The sequence below is a fragment of the Bombina bombina genome, chromosome 9, assembly GCF_027579735.1.
Source record: "Bombina bombina isolate aBomBom1 chromosome 9, aBomBom1.pri, whole genome shotgun sequence".
Lineage (NCBI taxonomy): Eukaryota > Metazoa > Chordata > Amphibia > Anura > Bombinatoridae > Bombina > Bombina bombina.
The window spans coordinates 20,862,870-20,881,101 of record NC_069507.1 but is presented as its reverse complement, the minus strand read 5'-3'; the positions used below and the strand labels follow the sequence as shown (position 1 = coordinate 20,881,101).

Here is an 18,232-nt window from a genome sequence, read left to right as displayed (position 1 = left end):
TGTGTTTGCGACAGGTGTGCTAATACAGTTATACAGTGTTTTGTGTTTGCGGCAGGTGTGCTGATACAGTTATAAAGTGTTTTGTGTTTGCTGCAGGTGTGCTGATACAGTTACATTGTGTTTTGTGTTTGCGGCAGGTGTGGTGATACAGTTATACAGTGTTTTGTGTTTGCGACAGGTGTGCTGATACAGTTACACAGTGTTTTGTATTTGCAGCAGGTGTGCTGATACAGTGTTTTGTATTTGCAGCAGGTGTGCTGATGCAGTTATACAGTGTAGTTTTGTGTTTGCGGAAGGTGTGCTGATGCAGTTATACAGTGTAGTTTTGTGTTTGCGAAAGGTGTGCTGATACAGTTACATTGTGTTTTGTGTTTGCTGCAGGTGTGCTGATACAGTTACATTGTGTTTTGTGTTTGCGGAAGGTGTGCTGATACAGTTATACAGTGTTTTGTGTTTGCGACAGGTGTGCTGATACAGTTATACAGTGTTTTGTGTTTGCTGCAGGTGTGCTGATACAGTTACATTGTGTTTTGTGTTTGCTGCAGGTGTGCTGATACAGTTACATTGTGTTTTGTGTTTGCGGAAGGTGTGCTGATACAGTTATACAGTGTTTTGTGTTTGCGACAGGTGTGCTGATACAGTTATACAGTGTTTTGTGTTTGCGACAGGTGTGCTGATACAGTTATACAGTGTTTTGTGTTTGCGACAGGTGTGCTGATACAGTTACACAGTGTTTTGTATTTGCAGCAGGTGTGCTGATACAGTTATACAGTGTTGTGTGTTTGCTGCAGGTGTGCTGATACAGTTACATTGTGTTTTGTGTTTGCGGAAGGTGTGCTGATACAGTTATACAGTGTTTTGTGTTTGCGGCAGGTGTGCTGATACAGTTACATTGTGTTTTGTGTTTGCTGCAGGTGTGGTGATACAGTTATACAGTGTTTTGTGTTTGCGGCAGGTGTGCTGATACAGTTATATTGTGTTTTGTGTTTGCTGCAGGTGTGGTGATACAGTTATACAGTGTTTTGTGTTTGCTGCAGGTGTGCTGATACAGTTACATTGTGTTTTGTGTTTGCTGAAGGTGTGCTGATACAGTTATACAGTGTTTTGTGTTTGCTGCAGGTGTGCTGATACAGTTACATTGTGTTTTGTGTTTGCGGAAGGTGTGCTGATACAGTTATACAGTGTTTTGTGTTTGCGGCAGGTGTGCTGATACAGTTACATTGTGTTTTGTGTTTGCTGCAGGTGTGGTGATACAGTTATACAGTGTTTTGTGTTTGCGGCAGGTGTGCTGATACAGTTATACAGTGTTTTGTGTTTGCTGCAGGTGTGGTGATACAGTTATACAGTGTTGTGTGTTTGCTGCAGGTGTGCTGATACAGTTACATTGTGTTTTGTGTTTGCGGAAGGTGTGCTGATACAGTTATACAGTGTTTTGTGTTTGCGGAAGGTGTGCTGATACAGTTACATTGTGTTTTGTGTTTGCTGCAGGTGTGGTGATACAGTTATACAGTGTTTTGTGTTTGCGGCAGGTGTGCTGATACAGTTATATTGTGTTTTGTGTTTGCTGCAGGTGTGGTGATACAGTTATACAGTGTTTTGTGTTTGCGGCAGGTGTGCTGATACAGTTACATTGTGTTTTGTGTTTTTGGAAGGTGTGCTGATACAGTTATACAGTGTTTTGTGTTTGCGGAAGGTGTGCTGATACAGTTATACAGTGTTTTGTGTTTGCGGAAGGTGTGCTGATACAGTTATACAGTGTTTTGTGTTTGCTGCAGGTGTGCTGATACAGTTACATTGTGTTTTGTGTTTGCTGCAGGTGTGCTGATACAGTTATATTGTGTTTTGTGTTTGCTGCAGGTGTGCTGATACAGTTATACAGTGTTTTGTGTTTGCTGCAGGTGTGGTGATACAGTTATACAGTGTTTTGTGTTTGCTGCAGGTGTGCTGATACAGTTACATTGTGTTTTGTGTTTGCTGCAGGTGTGCTGATACAGTTACATTGTGTTTTGTGTTTGCGGAAGGTGTGCTGATACAGTTATACAGTGTTTTGTGTTTGCGACAGGTGTGCTGATACAGTTATACAGTGTTTTGTGTTTGCGACAGGTGTGCTGATACAGTTATACAGTGTTTTGTGTTTGCGACAGGTGTGCTGATACAGTTACACAGTGTTTTGTATTTGCAGCAGGTGTGCTGATACAGTTATACAGTGTTGTGTGTTTGCTGCAGGTGTGCTGATACAGTTACATTGTGTTTTGTGTTTGCGGAAGGTGTGCTGATACAGTTATACAGTGTTTTGTGTTTGCGGCAGGTGTGCTGATACAGTTACATTGTGTTTTGTGTTTGCTGCAGGTGTGGTGATACAGTTATACAGTGTTTTGTGTTTGCGGCAGGTGTGCTGATACAGTTATATTGTGTTTTGTGTTTGCTGCAGGTGTGGTGATACAGTTATACAGTGTTTTGTGTTTGCTGCAGGTGTGCTGATACAGTTACATTGTGTTTTGTGTTTGCTGAAGGTGTGCTGATACAGTTATACAGTGTTTTGTGTTTGCTGCAGGTGTGCTGATACAGTTACATTGTGTTTTGTGTTTGCGGAAGGTGTGCTGATACAGTTATACAGTGTTTTGTGTTTGCGGCAGGTGTGCTGATACAGTTACATTGTGTTTTGTGTTTGCTGCAGGTGTGGTGATACAGTTATACAGTGTTTTGTGTTTGCGGCAGGTGTGCTGATACAGTTATACAGTGTTTTGTGTTTGCTGCAGGTGTGGTGATACAGTTATACAGTGTTGTGTGTTTGCTGCAGGTGTGCTGATACAGTTACATTGTGTTTTGTGTTTGCGGAAGGTGTGCTGATACAGTTATACAGTGTTTTGTGTTTGCGGAAGGTGTGCTGATACAGTTACATTGTGTTTTGTGTTTGCTGCAGGTGTGGTGATACAGTTATACAGTGTTTTGTGTTTGCGGCAGGTGTGCTGATACAGTTATATTGTGTTTTGTGTTTGCTGCAGGTGTGGTGATACAGTTATACAGTGTTTTGTGTTTGCGGCAGGTGTGCTGATACAGTTACATTGTGTTTTGTGTTTTTGGAAGGTGTGCTGATACAGTTATACAGTGTTTTGTGTTTGCGGAAGGTGTGCTGATACAGTTATACAGTGTTTTGTGTTTGCGGAAGGTGTGCTGATACAGTTATACAGTGTTTTGTGTTTGCTGCAGGTGTGCTGATACAGTTACATTGTGTTTTGTGTTTGCTGCAGGTGTGCTGATACAGTTATATTGTGTTTTGTGTTTGCTGCAGGTGTGCTGATACAGTTATACAGTGTTTTGTGTTTGCTGCAGGTGTGGTGATACAGTTATACAGTGTTTTGTGTTTGCGGCAGGTGTGCTGATGCAGTTATACAGTGTAGTTTTGTGTTTGCGGCAGGTGTGCTGATGCAGTTATACAGTGTAGTTTTGTGTTTGCGGAAGGTGTGCTGATACAGTTATACAGTGTTTTGTGTTTGCTGCAGGTGTGGTGATACAGTTATACAGTGTTTTGTGTTTGCTGCAGGTGTGCTGATACAGTTATACAGTGTTTTGTGTTTGCTGCAGGTGTGCTGATACAGTTACATTGTGTTTTGTGTTTGCTGCAGGTGTGCTGATACAGTTACATTGTGTTTTGTGTTTGCGGAAGGTGTGCTGATACAGTTATACAGTGTTTTGTGTTTGCGACAGGTGTGCTGATACAGTTATACAGTGTTTTGTGTTTGCGACAGGTGTGCTGATACAGTTATACAGTGTTTTGTGTTTGCGACAGGTGTGCTGATACAGTTACACAGTGTTGTGTATTTGCAGCAGGTGTGCTGATACAGTGTTTTGTATTTGCAGCAGGTGTGCTGATGCAGTTATACAGTGTAGTTTTGTGTTTGCGGAAGGTGTGCTGATGCAGTTATACAGTGTAGTTTTGTGTTTGCGAAAGGTGTGCTGATACAGTTATACAGTGTTTTGTGTTTGCGAAAGGTGTGCTGATGCAGTTACAGTGTGTTTTGTGTTTGCGGCAGGTGTGCTGATACAGTTACAGTGTGTTTTGTGCTTGCGGAAGGTGTGCTGATACAGTTATACAGTGTTTTGTGTTTGCTGCAGGTGTGCTGATACAGTTACATTGTGTTTTGTGTTTGCGGGAGGTGTGCTGATACAGTTACATTGTGTTTTGTGTTTGCGGAAGGTGTGCTGATACAGTTATACAGTGTTTTGTGTTTGCGGCAGGTGTGCTGATACAGTTACATTGTGTTTTGTGTTTGCTGCAGGTGTGGTGATACAGTTATACAGTGTTTTGTGTTTGCGACAGGTGTGCTGATACAGTTATACAGTGCTTTGTATTTGCTGCAGGTGTGCTGATACAGTTATACAGTGTTTTGTGTTTGTGGCAGCTGTGCTGATGCAGTTATACAGTGTTTTGTGTTTGCTGCAGGTGTGTTGATACAGTTATACGGTGTAGTTTTGTGTTTGCTGCAGGTGTGCTGATACAGTTATACAGTGTTTTGTGTTTGCGGCAGGTGTGCTGATAAAGTTATACAGTGTTTTGTGTTTGCGGCAGGTGTGCTGATACAGTTACATTGTGTTTTGTGTTTGCGGCATTCAAGTCTCCCAGCGAGTGTATAACTTGGGCGAAAAGGGCACTTATATTGTGTTGTCTGCACGTCAGGTTCCATTTGTTTATTTTTACACTCCACAACCACTTGGAGGATTTAACCAGTGTAGAGGACTTATACTGTATTATAAATTCAGACTTGTATTCCCCATTACCTTTATTTGTTAAGATATTTTCAGTTTGTAATTTTGTATGAACATATTTATCCAATAAAATTATTTTAAGAAGGACCTTTAGCAAATAGATCTTTATATTTTTGTGCAACAGTTGAACATCTATTTCTTATACAGAAAAAATGTCAGTAAATACCTTGTGTCCGTCACTGAGAAGTTTCTGCAGCACTTGTTTGAATCCATTCAGGCTGGGTTGTCCCATCCCGTACACGCCATATCCTCCTTTAGCTTGGCGGAAGTTGGGTGCCCCACAAGTGTTTGTAGTGTTTAATACATCTAGCTTGCTGTATACATCCCGGACCATAAAATATTTACCCTGCAAGAAACATACGTGAACATTCAACACATTTATGTAAACTTTTGTGGGGAAAAATGCACAATCAAACCCCACATGGGCGTCCAGAAAGGGGGGGGGGGGGACAAATGTTACATTATTTTTTTCCCATAGCTATAGGCAGCCCTAGAGCAAAGGTGATTGAAGTAGTTCCCTTACCCTCCAGCAGTAGGGGACTCTCTCACACAAGTCCTCTCTGCAATGCTCCCTGCTAGAGCAATGCTATTAGCTTTACAGACCTCAAGCAGACTGTCATGCAGGGTGAACTACTGAAAAGACAGAGGAACCGCTCTGTCTGTACCCTTCCCTGCAGGATCAGTTAGTAACGCATCAGTTTACTCCTTATACACGCTCCTACACAGTGCTGTATCCTTCCCTACAGGACCAGTTAGTAACACATCTGTTTACTCCTTATACACGCTCCTACACAGTGCTGTATCCTTCCCTGCAGGATCAGTTAGTAACGATCAGTTTACTCCTTATATGCGCTCCTACACAGTGCTGTATCCTTCCCTGCAGGACCAGTTAGTAACGCATCTGTTTACTCCTTATACACTCGCTCCTACACAGTGCTGTATCCTTCCCTGCAGGACCAGTTAGTAAAGCATCAGTTTACTCCTTATACACACTCCTACACAGTGCTGTATCCTTCCCTGCAGGACCAGTTAGTAAAGCATCAGTTTACTCCTTATACACACGCTCCTACACAGTGCTGTATCCTTCCCTGCAGGATCAGTTAGTAACGCATCAGTTTAATCCTTATACACGCTCCTACAAAGTGCTGTACCCTTCCCTGCAGGATCAGTTAGTAACGCATCAGTTTACTCCTTATACACGCTCCTACAGAGTGCTGTATCCTTCCCTACAGGACCAGTTAGTAATGCATCAGTTTACTCCTTATACACACACACTCCTACACAGTGCTGTACCCTTCCCTGCAGGACCAGTTAGCAACGCATCAGTTTAATCCTTATACACACGCTCCTACAGAGTGCTGTATCCTTCCCTGCAGGACGAGTTAGCAACGTATCAGTTTACTCCTTATACACACGCTCTTACACAGTGCTGTATCCTTCCCTGCAGGATCAGTTAGTAACGCATCAGTTTACTACTTATACACACGCTCCTACACAGTGCTGTACCCTTCCCTGCAGGATCAGTTAGTAACGCATCAGTTTACTCCTTATACACGCTCCTACACAGTGCTGTACCCTTCCCTGCAGGACCAGTTAGTAACGCATCAGTTTACTCCTTATACACACGCTCCTACACAGTGCTGTACCATTCCCTACAGGACCAGTTAGTAACGCATCAGTTTACTCCTTATACACACCTCCTACACAGTGCTGTACCCTTCCCTGCAGGACCAGTTAGTAACGCATCAGTTTACTCCTTATACACACGCTCCTACACAGTACTGTACCCTTCCCTACAGGACCAGTTAGCAACGCATCAGTTTACTCCTTATACACACGCTCCTACACAGTGCTGTACCCTTCCCTGCAGGATCAGTTAGTAACGCATCTGTTTACTCCTTATACACGCTCCTACACAGTACTGTAGCCTTCCCTGCAGGATCAGTAAGTAACACATCAGTTTACTCCTTATACACGCTCCTACACAGTACTGTATCCTTCCCTGCAGGACCAGTTAGTAACGCATCAGTTTACTCCTTACAAACTGATCCTGCAGGGAAGTGTACAGCACTGTGTAGGAGCGTGTGTATAAGGAGTAAACTGATGCGTTACTAACTGATCCTGCAGGGAAGGGTACAGCACTGTGTAGGAGCGTGTGTATAACGCATCAGTTTACTCCTTATACACACCTCCTACACAGTGCTGTACCCTTCCCTGCAGGACCAGTTAGCAACGCATCAGTTTACTCCTTATACACTCCTACACAGTGCTGTATCCTTTCCTGCAGGATCAGTTAGTAACGCATCAGTTTACTCCTTATACACACTCCTACACAGTGCTGTACCCTTCCTTGCAGGACCAGTTAGTAACGCATCAGTTTACTCCTTATACACACCTCCTACACAGTGCTGTACCCTTCCCTGCAGGACCAGTTAGTAACGCATCAGTTTTCTCCTTATACACACCTACACAGTGCTGTATCCTTCCTTGCAGGATCAGTTAGTAAAGCATCAGTTTACTGCTCATACACACTCCTACACAGTGCTGTATCCTTCCCTGCAGGATCAGTTAGTAACGCATCAGTTTACTCCTTATACACACTCCTACAAAGTGCTGTATCCTTCCCTGCAGGATCAGTTAGTAACGCATCAGTTTACTCCTTATACACACTCCTACAAAGTGCTGTATCCTTCCCTGCAGGATCAGTTAGTAACGGATCAGTTTACTCCTTATACACACGCTCCTACACAGTGCTCTATCCTTCCATGCAGGATCAGTTAGTAACGCATCAGTTTACTCCTTAGACACACGTTCCTACACAGTGCTGTATCCTTCCCTGCAGGATCAGTTAGTAACGCATCTAGAGCTGCAACAACTAATCGTCATAATCGATAATAATCGATTATGAAAATAGTTGTCAACGAATCTCATAATCGATTAATCGATTAGTTGGTTTGCAATTAGTTGGTCTGTGCACAACACCAGCTGCTTCACTCCAATGAACTCCTGCATATGGTATTGTGTTTTATGGTTATGTCCTTAGCCTAAAGGACGTCTACAGAGGTCTACTTTTCACTTTTTCAGGACAGTATAAGTTTACAACTACCCCTGGCTTATGTGCAACCTAGATATAATAGTCATCATTTGGATTGTTTATATTAAATCTGGTGATTTGGACCTATGCTTTTCATGATATAGTGCCAAGCTTATTGTTTACACCTTGCCCCTAGATTGATGGGAGTTATTTAAATTGATGTGCACTATTATCTGTTTGCACAATTATTAGCGTATTGCTTGCTATTGCTGATTATATGTACTGTATAAATAAATGTGTAAGGCTTTGTCCTGTTATTGATATACAGTCCTTAGCGCTTTTGATTTTGTATTTTATTGTTTTTTTTTATATTTTTAATAAATTGTGATATGTACCAGATTCCACCTTTGTAAGTCTATATTCGTTATTTTTAGAGCGGACTAGATATTTCCCAGAACCTTATAGCTGGTTATTTACCATTGCATATAGATATTCAAGATATTTTTATGTTAGAATGAAGTCAAGGGTTACTTTAAGAGGCCCCTTGCCAAGGTAGAAAACACTTAGCATTGGTGAAGAGCTAATAAAGATAAATATCCCACTTTGGTGAAATTTGCAAAACCCTACTTATACACCTCAACAGCCTTTTCTCTGCTGCAGGAAATATAGCTGCAAACAGAGAACCAGCCTTAGCCAGAAGCATGTGGACATGTTGAGATTTTTGCATTTCAATGCAAAGTTTCTGAAAGAGTGAATAACAGAATGTTATTAACAGGGATAGTCTCTTTCTAGTTCTACCTCTTTTCAAACAGTTTGTGGTTTTGTTTTGTTTAATTATAAAACTGTGCTCTGCTGCTTAAAAATTGAAGAAACAGTTGTGTTAATGTAAAGTTTTAGTCTGAAGTTTATATTTGTAACACTCATTATGTGGATTTTATTTAAAACATAGAAAACTATTATTGATTCTCTTTTTATCCGATTAGTCGATTAATCGAAAAAATAATCGGCCGATTAATCGATTATGAAAATAATCGTTAGTTGCAGCCCTAAACGCATCAGTTTACTCCTTATACACACTCCTACACAGTGCTATATCCTTCCCTACAGGATCAGTTAGTAACGCATCAGTTTACTCCTTATACACACTCCTACACAGTGCTGTATCCTTCCTTGCAGGATCAGTTAGTAACGCATCAGTTTACTCATTATACACACTCCTACACAGTGCTGTATCCTTCCCTGCAGGATCAGTTAGTAACGCATCAGTTTACTCCTTATACACACGCTCCTACACAGTGTTGTACCCTTCCCTGCAGGATCAGTTAGTAACCCATCAGTTTACTGCTTATACACACGCTCCTACACAGTGCTGTATCCTTCCCTGCAGGATCAGTTAGCAATGCATCAGTTTACTCCTTATACACACGCTCCTACACAGTGCTGTATCCTTCCCTGCAGGATCAGTTAGTAACGCATCAGTTTACTCCTTATACACACTCCTACACAGTGCTGTATACTTTCCTGCAGGATCAGTTAGTAACGCATCAGTTTACTCCTTATACACACACTCCTACACAGTGCAGTATCCTTCCCTGCAGGACCAGTTAGTAACGATCAGTTTACTCCTTATACACGCTCCTACACAGTGCTGTATCCTTCCTTGCAGGATCAGTTAGTAACGCATCAGTTTACTCCTTATACACACGCTCCTACACAGTGCTGTACCCTTCCTTGCAGGATCAGTTAGTAACGCATCAGTTTACTCCTTATACACACGCTCCTACACAGTGCTGTACCCTTCCTTGCAGGATCAGTTAGTAAAGCATCAGTTTACTCCTTATACACACGCTCCTACACAGTGCTGTATCCTTCCCTGCAGGATCAGTTAGTAACGCATCAGTTTACTCCTTATACACGCTCCTACACAGTACTGTATCCTTCTCTGCAGGATCAGTTAGCAACGCATGTTTACTCCTTATACACACGCTCCTACACAGTGCTGTATCCTTCCCTGTAGGATCAGTTAGTAACGCATCAGTTTACTCCTTATACACGCTCCTACAAAGTGCTGTATCCTTCCCTGCAGGATCAGTTAGTAACGCATCAGTTTACTCCTTATACACACGCTCCTACACAAGGCTGTACCCTTCCCTGCAGGATCAGTTAGTAACGCATCAGTTTACTCCTTATACACACGCTCCTACACAAGGCTGTACCCTTCCCTGCAGGATCACTTAGTAATGCATCAGTTTACTCCTTATACACGCTCCTACACAGTACTATAGCCTTCCCTGCAGGATCAGTTAGCAACGCATCAGTTTACTCCTTATACACGCTCCTACACAGTACTATAGCCTTCCCTGCAGGATCAGTTAGTAACGCATCAGTTTACTCCTTATACACACACTCCTGCACAGTACAGGCGGGTGCAAAAAGTGTTGGTTTTTATGTAGTTACATGAACTGTAAAATGTACTGAATAATATAAAGTTTATTTTATTTCAAGTGTCTCTAGGTTGGCTGATATTTATATATGCTAAAAGGCAAAGGAGATACTGCTGTGACCCTCCAGGGCTGATGTTCCCTCCTCATTTTCCCTGGTAGAAACTCCCTCCCCCTAGCAGCTCTGGGCTACTGTGCAGGGTCATTACAGCTGCAGCCTTGTCCAGATTTTAAAATAAAAAAAGAGGATTTTCAGTAGGCTAAGCAGCCAATAGGAGTAGCATACTGGAGTACATGAGTGCTTGTGTGTTCCATGTGGGTCACGATGCATTGTTTGGTTTTCAGAAAGTGACTCATTGGATCTGCCCTGTTCTGCCCGACTCAATCTACAACAAAGAATTTATTAGCAGATTTATTTTGTAATTTTACCAAAACCTATAATGAAAAAAGTATTCACAGCCGTGGAATTTAGACACAGTATCTATATCTACATCTGACCATAAAATGTACATTATACACACAAACACACACATATATACAAACTCTCTTTCTCTGTCAAAACAGTCTAGACCGTGCCTCTATTATAGTTTGTCACACGGAATAAAAACAACTTTCAGTATACTATATATTAACGGGCCATTTGTGCTTTTTACACTAGTGAACCTGTAACTTTAAAGGGATAACAAGTTTTTTTTAAACTAATCTGGGACTACTATCATTCAGCACGTGTCGTTTTGATTCCATTAATCGCTTGTTGTAACAAAGACCCATGTTTGCATACATTGATATTGTTCTACTGTTTATGATATGCTATATATTTTGTCCCCTTGGAAAAATTCCTGCAGATACCTACGATGCCATGTACCAATGCTCAGCTTTGTGATTGGTTAGCATCTGTGTTTTTTTAAGTTACAATTAAATTATTCATTTACAAATCGTTTTCAAATACAGGTAGCCCTCAGTTTACGCCGGGGTTAGGTTCCAGAAGGAATGGTTGTAAATCGAAACCGTTGTAAATTGAAACCCACTTTATAATGTAAGTCAATGGGAAGTGAGGGAGATAGGTTCCAGGCCCCTCTCAAAATTGTCATAAGTAACACCTAATACATTATTTTAAAAGCTTTGAAATGAAGACTTTAAATGTTAAACAGCATTATAAACCTAATAAAATAATCACACAACACAGAATATATAATTAAAGTAAGTTAAATGAACAAAAACATTTGCTAAACAGCATTATAAACCTAATTAAATAATCACACAACATAAACGTCACTTGCATTTCTCTACAAACAGTTCTTTCTATGCATTCCAATCTGGACTGATTTATAGACAGGAAGATCTTGTTCCTTTGAAATCTGCTCTATAGCTCAGGTCTGGTTAAACTGATTCATTTCAGCTTGCTTGGCTTTGCTGCAACACAAGCGGACAGCTCCACCTACTGGCTATTTTAATAAATGCACTGCTTCTCAATGCTTTTCAATAGCAGTCACATGACTGGAAAAAAAGGTTGTTATTCTGAAATGGTGTAAATTGAACCGTTGTAAAACGAGGGCCACCTGTATATAAATCTGCAGTTTTATGCAGCTTCCAACTCATGTTTAATATCTGTTTAAATGTAATGGGACATGAAACCCAATTTTTTACTTTTATTTGTCAGATAGAGAATACAACTTAAAAAAAGGTTTCTTATCTACTTCTATTATCAAATTTGTGTTCTCATGTTATTTTTTGTTGAAGAGATATCTAGATAGGCATTATGCACATGTCTGGAGCCCTACATATAGTACTCCTGCTAATGTAGAACATTGTTGCAAAACTGCTGCAGATACATGCACACTCGAGAACTTACCTTCCTGATTTTCAACAAAGGATATCAAGAAACTTAAAAAAAAATTATAATATAATTTAATTGGAAAGTTGTTTAAAATTGTGTGTTCTATCTAAACCAGCTATGTCCCTTTAAGTATTATGTTTTATCTAAACCAGCTATGTCCCTTTAAGTATTGTGTTTTATCTAAACCAGCTATGTCCCTTTAAGTATTATGTTTTATCTAAACCAGCTATGTCCCTTTAAGTATTATGTTTTATCTAAACCAGCTATGTCCCTTTAAGTATTATGTTTTATCTAAACCAGCTATGTCCCTTTAAGTATTATGTTTTATCTAAACCAGCTATGTCCCTTTAAGTATTATGTTTTATCTAAACCAGCTATGTCCCTTTAAGTATTATGTTTTATCTAAACCAGCTATGTCCCTTTAAGTATTATGTTTTATCTAAACCAGCTATGTCCCTTTAAGTATTATGCTCTATTAAAAACAGGAATTATATTTCTGGTCACAGGGGTCAAACTGACCCAATGACATATATTTGTAGCAAATCATAATGAGACGATTTGTATCTGATCTGCCGGTATCATAACCGCACCGGAAATGACCTGCAAAGCCTGTTAATTGGTGGTAAAACACTCCAGAGACAATCATTGATTATATTTAGCAAAACTGCCTGAACGACAGGTTCCTTAAGTAATGAGTAAGTTCCTGTCTGCTTTGTGATAGCTGCTGCAGGAAGTATTTCTAGGGTGTTAACCTCTAAAATGCCACATAACCAGAAACTGAGAATACTGGAGTATTCCTTCACCCAGACGATGCAAATCAGGAGCACTTCATTTCCACTAAAGGACCCGTTTTCTACGTACTACACTTTATTTCCATTTTAGTTGTAACATTGTCCAGGGGACCAGTCTGCATTTTACATGAGGACATTATGCCCTAATTAGCAGAAAATAGCAGAGGAAGGGGCTTAATGCAGAGAGGCATTTCTGCTTTCCCAGGTTTAAAAGCTCATATTGAAACATTATACTTGAAATGTAGTTACCAAAACAATCAGAGGAAACGCTGAGGTGATGACAATTATTGTAGTGTGTGATTAATGACACGTTCTAATCACTTATTGAGTTAAATGGACAAGATTTGCAGAGATTAAGCTAATGCACATTTTTTAGAAATTTGGTGCAGGGCTGTAACTACATCTAACTGGGCCCCAGGCTGTAACTACATCTAACTGGGCCCCAGGCTGTAACTACATCTAACTGGGCCCCAGGCTGTAACTACATCTAACTGGGCCCCAGGCTGTAACTACATCTAACTGGGCCCCAGGCTGTAACTACATCTAACTGGGCCCCAGGCTGTAACTACATCTTATTGGGCTCCAGGCTGTAACTACATCTTATTGGGCCCCAGGCTGTAACTACATCTTACTGGGGCCCCAGGCTGTAACTACATCTTACTGGGGCCCCAGGCTGTAACTACATCTTACTGGGGCCCCAGGCTGTAACTACATCTTACTGGGGCCCCAGGCTGTAACTACATCTTACTGGGGCCCCAGGCTGTAACTACATCTTACTGGGGCCCCAGGCTGTAACTACATCTTACTTGGGCCCCAGGCTGTAACTATATCTTACTGGGCCCCAGGCTGTAACTACATCTTACTGGGCCCCAGGCTGTAACTATATCTTACTGGGCCCCAGGCTGTAACTACATCTTACTTGGGCCCCAGGCTGTAACTACATCTTACTGGGGCCCCAGGCTGTAACTACATCTTACTGGGGCCCCAGGCTGTAACTATATCTTACTGGGCCCCAGGCTGTAACTACATCTTACTGGGCCCCAGGCTGTAACTATATCTTACTGGGCCCCAGGCTGTAACTACATCTTACTGGGCCCCAGGCTGTAACTACATCTTACTGGGCCCCAGGCTGTAACTACATCTTACTGGGCCCCAGGCTGTAACTACATCTTACTGGGCCCCAGGCTGTAACAGGGCCCACATTTTACAAAGTTCTTTTTAGCTGTTTATAAACGCCAAAGGCTGAGCCAGCACCACATAGGAGAGAGATAAGCTGCTTCTCTGTGATTCATTATTTTCCCTTGGTTAGTCCAAGGCCAGAGGAAAAACACTTCCTGTACAGATATGGAGCAGGTTTTTCTATACAGCCATACTGGGGGAAGCCATCTTGGAAACTCTGCCACCATATCTGTAAAGGCAAACTTCACAGATATGATGCAGGTGGTACCTGGGTCTCACTACTGATTACAGGCCAGGTAAGCCCCCTAGAGGTGTGGGAACAACCTCAGATGAAACCTCTGAAACCCCTGACTGGGTGCACCTGTCCCAAAATAATTTAAAAAGGTCAACCAATACTGTCACATAAAGGGGACTAAAGTGTGATGCTATCAACAACTGTTTATTCCATTATCTATTGATTTAAACAACATAAGATAATGCAGGCAGTTCTTAAGTAAAGAACCTGTCAGCCTACAATTACCACTTGCTCATGCAAAACTGACTGCGCACGAGCAGAGCCCGTCAATCGCTGAGACTTTGCTTTGTTCAGGGTGACTGATCTCATCCATCTCAGGAACTGCTTCTTAGATTTGTAGGCTGTAGACTCGTTCATACAATCCACAGAGGCTGCAAGTTAAAATTTACCTCTAAATCCTATTAAAGCCAAACTACTGAGATAAAAAGTAACATTTTTGTCATGCGGTCTTTAAATTGCCCACAAAACTAAAAGTGATTTTTAACACTGATAAAATGATTGTTCTGGGGGAGATTTTTTTCACTGTGACATATTTTTGCAAACATTTATTTCAGGTACCTAGTGCTTCTCATGTTCGAGACAAAATGATAAATCTTATTTTATGATTAGGAACGTGCTGTCTTCATACAACTCATGCATTTTGTTCACAATCTTTATTCCATTATTTGTAATGTGGTTTGAAAGTTCAATACAAATAACCCATCTAAGAATGAGCTGAAATTCAGCAAGAAAAAAAAAATAGGATACAGATGTTTTCTGCAGATACCATCCGCTAACAATTAGAAGCATAGGTTTTTTGTGGATTTTAATATACATTTTTTGAGAATTTCCAAATGTGAGCAATGTGTTCAGAGAAAAGCTTAAATTTAGCTGTACCTAGATCTATTGAAGAGGAGACTATAATTTATACAGAAGTAGATGAGGTTTATACCTGATCCCTTATTGTAACGTATGTTTTCAGCTAACAGATAAGCTACAAGCCTGGATAATACGGAATCACCCGCCTGCAGAACTTACCTGCACAAGATAGTGTTCTGGCATCGTATCCGATATTCTCCCTGCTGTGTAGTTCGCCTTAAGCAAATCATCATGAATTTGAAACTCTTCCTTGCAGTTATATCTGAAAAAAAGCCGTCCTGTTACCAACGAGCAGCCTCATATTCGGCACAGGTCTTACATAATCTGCAGTCTGATAAAACAACATTGTGGGAAATAATAAACAGGTTTACATTTCATAGAACCTGCATCAAATTAAAGAGAAGCAAAGGGTCTCCACTGAGTCACAATTTGGTTTGCGCGAGCTCACAAATCACAGAAATTGCTGTCAGATTCCACCATATAATTATGTGTCCCATAGAAAATAATAGAAAGGGAAAATCTCAACCAGGGTCGGATTTACAGACTTTCCTGCTTTTTCAAATAAAGATACCAAGAGAACAAAGAAAAATTTATAGAAGTAAATTTAAAAAATGCTTAAAATTGCTGCTCTATCATGAAATAAATAAAAATTGGGTTCAGTATCCCTTTAACTTTCAATCAGGGGCAGCATATGTGCATATCTGCTAATCTCTAGCTGAACAAGGTCAGTAATTGGCAGTGTATTGCCGCTCCGGAGTAGACTTTAGCTATGTGTTTAAGCCCTTGGCAGCAAATACATAATTATCTTCACGTGACAGTGTAAAAAGAAAATGCTTTAGCACATTAGACATTTTATTGTGGTTCCTTTATTTCCCCTTAATCGCGATCACCTCTGCTGAGAGTTTATTTAATGAACCCACAGCAATTTATGAAAAGACGTAGGGGTCTTTTCATCTAGAACTGTACAGGTGACCTTTTTAAAAGCAGCAAGAAAAAGTCAACCAAAGTCAGTAAAATTCACCAGTATAAAGGTCAGAACATCAACTTGTTAAACAATAATGAATAAACCGTAAACCCACTTATCAGAACTGTATTCTAATTGGCTGGATATTTTTTCTTTATTTATCGGCTGGATATTTTTTCTTTATTTATCGGCTGGATATTTTTTCTTTATCGGCTGGATATTTTTTCTTTATCGGCTGGATATTTTTTCTTGTATTAATATGCTTTGAGAATCACTTTATATTGAGCTCTTTAATAAGTGGCATCTATACAGGATTAACATTTTACACCTGAGTTTTATTACAGTTAGTTCTATTCTAGTTTTCGCAATCAAATTGAACCCACTTGTGATCGAATTAGCTGATGGAGATTTAAACTGCCATTTGCGTTGCACAGGTCACAATAAGTGCATAGTCGCACTACTGTTGTACAAAATGTTACCTGAAAACTGATACTCAAAGATCTCTGTATAGAAACACAGAGCACATAAATAAATGATACTTACGATATGAGCACTGGAGCAACCTTGTTGGTGATAATGGACTTTGCCTTGTTGTGAATGCTCACTGTCTGGAAGGAGTGGATACTTAAGGAGTGACGATCATCCGTACACGAGCTGCTGCTGCTGCTGTTGCCCTGGACACTCTCAATAGGGGGCGCTGCTGAGGTTGCCTGTTGAGCTGCGCTAGCTGTCGTCCCCATGCTCCACAAGCGCCTGAACCCATGCAAAAAGAAAGATACAATAATAAGCACAGTGACAGAAAGCAGCAGCCGCAAACAGAACCTTTAAAGGACCAGTAAACACAGTAGATTTGCATAATTAACAAATGCAAGATAACAAGACAATACAATAGCACTTAGTCTGAACTTCAAATGAGTAGATTTTTTTCTGACAATTTTAAAAGTTATGTCCAACTCCACTCCACCTGTACCATGTGACAGCCAACAGCCAATCACAAATGCATACACGTACCATGTGACAGCCATCAGCCAATCACAAATGCATACACATTTATTCTGTGAATTCTTGCACATGCTCAGTAGGAGCTGGTGACTCAAAAAGTTTAAATATAAAAAGACTGCACATTTTGTTAATTGAAGTAAATAGGAAAGTTGTTTGCAATTGCATGCTCTATCTGAATAATGACAGTTTAATTTTGACTTGAGTGTCCCTTTAACCTTCTATTAAACTTACAAGTCAGTTCTGGTTTTGCAAAATTCATTAAAGGGACAGTCAAGTCCAAAAAAAAAAAAAAAACTTTCATGTTTCAAATAGGGCATGTAATTTTAAATAACTTTCCAATTTACTTTTATCACCAATTTTGCTTTGTTCTCTTGGTATTCTTAGTTGAAAGCTAAACCGAGGAGGTTCATATGCTAATTTCTTAGACATTGAAGGCCGCCTCTAATCTAAATGCACTTTGATACTTTTTCACCACTAGAGGACATTAGTTCACGTGTTTCATATAGCTAACATTGAGCTCATGCACGTGAATTTACCGTGGAGACAGCTCTGATTAGCTAAAATGCAAGTCTGTCAAAAGAACTGAAATAAGGGGGCAGTCTGCTGAGGCTTAGATGCAAGGTAATTACAGAGGTAAAACGTGTATAATTATGACTGTGTTGGTTATGCAAAACTGGGGAAATGGTAATTAAGGGATTATCTATCTTTTAAAGGACCAGTAAACACAGTAGATTTGCATAATAAACAAATGCAAGATAACAAGACAATGCAATAGCACTTAGTCTGAACTTCAAATGAGCAGTAGATTTTTTTTCTGACAATTTTAAAAGTTATGTCTTTTTCCACTCCCCCTGTACCATGTGACAGCTATCAGCCAATCACAAATGCATACACACTTATTCTTGCACATGCTCAGTAGGAGCTCATGACTCAAAAAAGTTTAAAAATATAAAAAGACTCTGCACATTTTGTTAATGGAAGTAAATTGGAAAGTTGTTTAAAATGTCATGCTCTATCTGAATAATGAAAGTTTAATTTTGATTGAGTGTCCCTTTAAAACAACA

The 18,232-nt window shown here is 40.3% G+C and overlaps 1 protein-coding gene across 2 annotated transcripts in view; it reads right to left on the bottom strand.

Moving 5' to 3' along the window:
- The window catches only part of PALD1 (phosphatase domain containing paladin 1), a 456,745-nt gene that overhangs the window by 179,225 nt on the left and 259,288 nt on the right, over positions 1 to 18,232 (bottom strand). For both annotated transcript variants that reach the window (XM_053691938.1, XM_053691939.1), the window contains exons 2-4: positions 16,710 to 16,919; positions 15,362 to 15,464; positions 4,934 to 5,113 (exon numbers count right to left, since the gene is read on the bottom strand). In XM_053691938.1, coding sequence (XP_053547913.1) covers positions 4,934 to 5,113; positions 15,362 to 15,464; positions 16,710 to 16,919 — 493 coding nt within the window. The remainder of the gene's footprint in view (positions 1 to 4,933; positions 5,114 to 15,361; positions 15,465 to 16,709; positions 16,920 to 18,232) is intronic.